This window comes from Benincasa hispida, chromosome 3 (assembly GCF_009727055.1).
Source record: "Benincasa hispida cultivar B227 chromosome 3, ASM972705v1, whole genome shotgun sequence".
NCBI classification, from domain to species: domain Eukaryota; kingdom Viridiplantae; phylum Streptophyta; class Magnoliopsida; order Cucurbitales; family Cucurbitaceae; genus Benincasa; species Benincasa hispida.
This window is the reverse complement of record NC_052351.1, coordinates 57,316,386-57,322,243: the sequence shown is the minus strand read 5'-3', so window position 1 is coordinate 57,322,243 and position 5,858 is coordinate 57,316,386. Positions and strand designations below refer to the sequence as shown.

Below are 5,858 nucleotides of genomic sequence, written 5' to 3'. Positions count from 1 at the left end.
TCCAATTAGCTACAGTTAACACTATTTTAAAATCCCATTTGCTACAGTATTTACTATTTACTACAATTTTTACTATTTTACATTCATCATTTTTTATTATTTGCTACAGTGTTTACTATTTCCTTCTCAAACTAAAATAGTTTACACCTCAAACACATACTATTATAACCCAAACTAAAATAATCTATACCCCAAACACAAACTATCATAACTCAACTATAATAACCTAGGACTATAATAACTAACTCATTGCCCCAAACGCCTCCTTAATTTTTGGTTCATGTCTTAGGTTTAATTCAAGGTTTATATAAACTAGTTAACTTGGATAAATATTTGAGTTTAAATATGAGGTAATGTTTTACTATCGGTTTGCCTACGAGCCAAGCACCCTAACCAGTCGTTGACAAAGAGATTGAGCATATATCATGAAAGCATGCTATTAAATCTTATGGAATGATTTTCTATGCTTCGATGATGTAAGGACTGTTTGAGTGTTCTGGTAATCTATGAGCTATGTTGTTATGAACATATCACAAGATCTTATGTTTGTATTCTACATGCTGGATATGGTAGCTATGTTAATATGATTATCATTTTGATATGAGGTCTATTGGTTGACTGATGCATGCTAGATTAGATGGTGATTGTTAGCTTTCCGATCAGACTATGTACATCTTATGACTAAGTATTATATACTCACCTTTTCCTCTTATATGTTTTTCAGGTAAAGACAAGGATAGACTGACGAATGACAAGACGAATCCATGATTGAGCATATGGCCTACCTAGACTCTTCCTCACATTTTTTCATGTTTTCATGTTTGAAACAAGTCTTAGTATTTGAAATTCTAGAACTTTCTATGTTAAACTTTTAAACTCTTAAAGGTTTTCTAATTTTATCTTGTGTATTAAGGGGGACTCCGAACAAATGCTTTATGTTGTTTTAGTGGCATTTTATTAATTTATTTTACATATGAAATCATTTTATTTTTATTTGAGTAAGGGCTTCAAAATTTTTATCTAAGTCTATACATGCATGTACTAACATCATGTTACTAAATATTGAAAAGTTGGATCATTATAGTTGGTATCAGAGCCAAATTTTTAGGTTCTGTAGACTGACTTGTTTTGTAAGTCCAAATTGTCACATTGGCGATTAACGAATTCTTCTTCGTCGCTAGGTATGTCTTCTAAGGAAAAGTCTCTAAGAATTATATGCAAGAAATATTGCTTATTTTATAGTTATAATTGGCATGTTTCTGTTGGTAAAGAATTTGATATAAGTTGACTATATGTGAATGTTAGGATATGACACCAAAACTCAGAGTGAAAAGGAAGGTTAGAAAAGGGGTTCTGGATCCACAAGCTTAGGACTCACAAGTCCAGGATCCCCAAGTTCAGGACCCTTCCACGTTAGGAGCGTAAGAGGATGGAGCCAGTGGGAGTCATAATGTTCTAGTAGCTCCGACCTCATTAGGTGCTCAGAATGATGAAGATTCAACGGAAACATGAATTGGGAATGGTGTTACATCATTTGTGATGGGGAGGATACAAGAACTAGTCCGAAGTGTAGTGGTAAAGCAGATAGCTTAAACTATTCGGATTCAGCAGATACCAGCACCACTAGATCAAGTGCAACCAACCTAACCCTAGAACCAGAATATGTAGGACCTATCTCTTAAATCTAAACACTTGAGGGAATTCAGAAAATACAATCCTCACACATTTAATGAGTTGCTGAAGGACCCTACGAAGGCGAAAATGTGACTATCCTCCATCGAGACAATCTTCCATTATATGAAGTGCCCAGAGAACCAGAAACTCCAGTGAGCAGTTTTTATGTTGACAAATAATACGGAGATATGATGGTGCTTATTGAAAAAGATGATAGATACCAACGGGGGACTAGCATCGTGGGACTAATTTAAAGAGCTTTCTATGAAAAATACTTCTCTACCAACACACCCTACAACAAGCAAGCAGAATTTCTGAGTTTGAAGTAAGAGGTTATGTCAGTCAAGAAGTACGACCAAGAATTTGATAAGTTATCCCATTTTACTACTAAGATGGTGGCCACTGAGGTGGCAAGGATGGAAAGATTCATTCAGGGCCTGAGGAGCAGATTATGAGGCATGGTGCATGCTTTTGAGCCCAAAACCTATGTAGCAGTGCTTCTAGAAGTCGTAAGGATTGATTCTGATTCCTAAGAGGGTGACGAGTACAAAAGCTAGGAGTAAGGACCTTTGCGGGACAGAAAAAGAATGCAGAGCAAGGCTTCTAAGCCTCAACAGAAGGTCAGCATTCAAATAGGCCACTCCGACACTTCAAACAACAGGCTACTGAGTCAAAAGAGACTTGGAGAGAAAAGCCCGTTTGTAAGACTTATGGAAAGCGACACTAAGGGCGCTTCTTGGCTCGCACAGGGACATTCTTTAAATGCAAGCAGGTGGGGCATACAACTGAACAATGCCTAGATGTTCAGTTTTCTTGAAGCAGAGATCAACCCTTGAGTGCTCATCAAGGGAGTTCAAACTATCAACGTCAGCAAGGTCGTGTTTATTCTACCACTCGACAGGCAACCAAGAAGTCTGGCATAGTGGTGGCAGGTATGTTCCCAACCTTGGGATACTATACATGGTATTGTTTGATTCAAGCACATCTCACTTATTTATATCATTAGTATTCATGAAGCATGCTATGTTAGAAGTAGAGCTTTACATTATAGAAGTAGAGCTTTGCATTATGTCTTATCAGTTTCTACTCCATCTGGAGAAATTATGATAGCAAATGAAAACACAAAAGCATGTCAGATTGTAATAGTAAATCATAAGCTAGATGTAAGTTTAATAGTCTTGGACATGCGTGATTTTGACGTTATATTGCGCATGGATTGGTCGACTACCAACCATGCCAATATTGGTTGGTTCCGTACGGAGGTGATTTTTAACCCTCCTATGAAAGCTAGCTTTAAGTATAAAGGTATCGAAACTGTGGTTTTGCCCAAAGTAATTTCAGCTATGAAAGCCAATAAGTTGCTTAACCAAGATACCTGGAGTATTTTGGCCATATGGTTGACACTAGTGAGGCCGAGGTCACTTTAACTTCAGAGCCAGTGGTGAGAGATTATCCAGATGCTTTTTCAGAGGATCTTCTAGGTTTTCCACCGTATCGAGAGATAGACTTCGTTATCAAGTTGGAGCCAAGTACAACTCTCATCTCGAAGGCTCCGTATAGTATGACCCCAACAGAGTTGAAGGAGCTCAAGATTTAGTTGCAAGAGTTGCCCAATAAGGTTTTCATACGACAAGTGTGTCACCTTGGAGTGCACCAATGTTTTTTATAAAGAAGAATGATAGGTCATTACGCCTATGCATTGATTATAGGGAGTTGAACAAGGTAACCATTAAGAACAAGTACCCTCTCCCAAGGATTGTGACTTGTTCGATCAGTTATAGGGGGCCACAGTTTTCTCCAAGATCGTTCTATGTTCAGGGTACCATCAGCTGAGGATAAAGGATAGTGACATGTGACATTCCTAAGACTACTTTTCGATTTAGATATGGACATTATGTGTTAATTGTAACGTCATTTTTCTTGACTAATGCTCCTACAGTATTTATGAACCTGATGAATAGAGTGTTTAAGGAGTTTCTTGACACTTTTGTGATAGTTTTTATTGACGACATCTTGGTTTGTTCTAAGACAGAGGCAGAGCACAAGAAGCACCTACGAAAATTCTTGGACAAATTGAGGTCAAATAAGTTTTATGCTAAGTTTTCTAAATGTGAATTTTGGTTGAAACAAGTATTATTTCTAGGGTATGTGGTGTCAGGGGATGGAGTATCTATAAATCCAGCGAAGATTGAGGCGGTTACGAGTTGGCCTCGTCCTACCATAATCATTGAGGTGTGCAGTTTTCTGGGTTTGACAGGCTATTGTCGCTAGTTTGTTAAGAACTTTTCTCGTATAGCTTCCCTTGACTCAGATGACCAGGAAGGGAGCTTCTTTTGTTTGAGGTAAAGCTTGTAAGGATAGTTTTCAGGATCTTAAACAAAAGTTAGTTTCGGACGAGTTCGTACAGTACTAGATGGATCGAGGAGTTTTGTTATTGTAACGATCAGATCCTTACATATTAAGATCCGACCGCTACGACATGCATACTTAGACTTTTCTATCATGAGATGAGTTTTAGTAAAAATTTCAAAAGAACATATCTAAAATTTAATTAATTAGGTAGAAAACTGTATAAAAATTTTATTTTACAAAACACGAGGATCCATAAAACATTAGCATAGTGATACAAAATGCATATATGGCCATAATAGTGAGTTTGATGGTTGGCCTTTTGAGTGACGTCCAATCTTGCTACTACGATGTGTCTTTACCTACAAAGTCTGTAAAATAGGATGAGTATATAATATACCCAGTAAGTAGTTCTCACTTAAGGTAGTGGCCAAATGCACAATCACATGCAACATGTCATGAAAACATATGATTGGGACCAAAAACATATAATAACATAAGGTGGTCGATACGTTTCCAATGTAAATTCCTCTAGAATGCCCATGCTGTATGCTGCTACTGCAAGGGATATTTGGGAGGCCGTGAAAAAGTTATACTCCTCACGACAAAATGGAGCTCGTCTGTATGCGCTCCGTAAACAAGTCCATGAATGTAAACAAGGGACCATGGACGTCACAGCTTATTTCAATCAGCTGTCTGTGATTTGGCAAGAGATGGATTTATGTCGAGACTTAAATTGGAGTTGTCCGTGTGGAGAAGTTTTGTACTATAACAAATTTGATGTTGTGCGAAGTCGAATTCTGGGAACTCGCCCAGTTCCCTCCTTGATGGAAGTATGTTCTGAAATCCGTCTTGAGAAAGATAGGTCTAATTCCATGAATAACCCAGTAACTAAATCTCCAGATTCCGCTGCGTTTAAAGTGTTAAGAACTGACAAACAAAATGGAAAGGTTCCTCCGGTCTGTGAACACTATAAGAAACCTGGCACATTAAGAAGCAATGTTGGAAGCTTCATGGTCGTCCTTCAAATGGTAAAAGACGACAAATAGGACCTGGACATGCTTTAGCAAGTGAATCTACAGCTGGTCATCAACCAAATAATCAGGAGACGAGTCGGAACAGCTCAAGTACAGTAGGTGTTAATGCCATCGCACAATCAGGTATGCATCACTTTTGTGGCCTTGTATTTATAAACGGTAGAAAACCATGGATTCTAGACTCAGGAGCTACGGACCATCTAACTGGCACATCTGACCAATTATTGTCTTATTACCCGAGTGCTGGGAATGAAAAGATCAGGATCGCTGATGGATCCTTCGCCCCTGTCGGGAAAGGCCATTTATCACCCTTTGAGGGTTTTGCCCTCCAAGACATTCTACATGTGCCTAAAATTTCCTATAATTTTCTATCTGTCAGTAAGATTACCAAAGATTTGAAATATCGTGTTATCTTCTCACCCGATCTATTATTTTTTAGGATCTAAACTCAGAGATGACGATTGGCACTGCCCAGCATGATGGGGGGGCTCTATTTCCTTACTAAAGATACCTCTTCTAGGATTTGTGATAGGACTAGTTTATTGTCTTCCTGTTTTTCCAATTCTGAGACAGATTATATGTTATGGCACTTTCGTCTCGGTCATCCAAGTTTTCATTATATGCAATATTTATTTCCTCATCTATTTCACAATATTAATGTTTCTTAATGTTTCTAACTTGAAATGTGATGTGTGTGTCCAAGCTAAACAACCTCGTGTATCGTTCAAACCCCAACCTTATAAACCTTCGAAACCCTTTACCCTTTTTCATAGTGATGTGTGGGGTCCATCTCCGGTT

The 5,858-nt window shown here is 38.1% G+C and overlaps 1 protein-coding gene across 1 annotated transcript; it reads left to right on the top strand.

Annotated features, from left to right (window-relative positions):
- The first annotated feature begins 4,559 nt into the window (after nucleotides 1–4,559).
- Nucleotides 4,560–5,072, top strand: LOC120073640. The gene has a single exon (XM_039026445.1). It carries the CDS (start codon nucleotides 4,560–4,562, stop codon nucleotides 5,070–5,072), a length of 513 nt encoding a protein of 170 aa, XP_038882373.1.
- The last annotated feature ends 786 nt before the right edge of the window (nucleotides 5,073–5,858 follow it).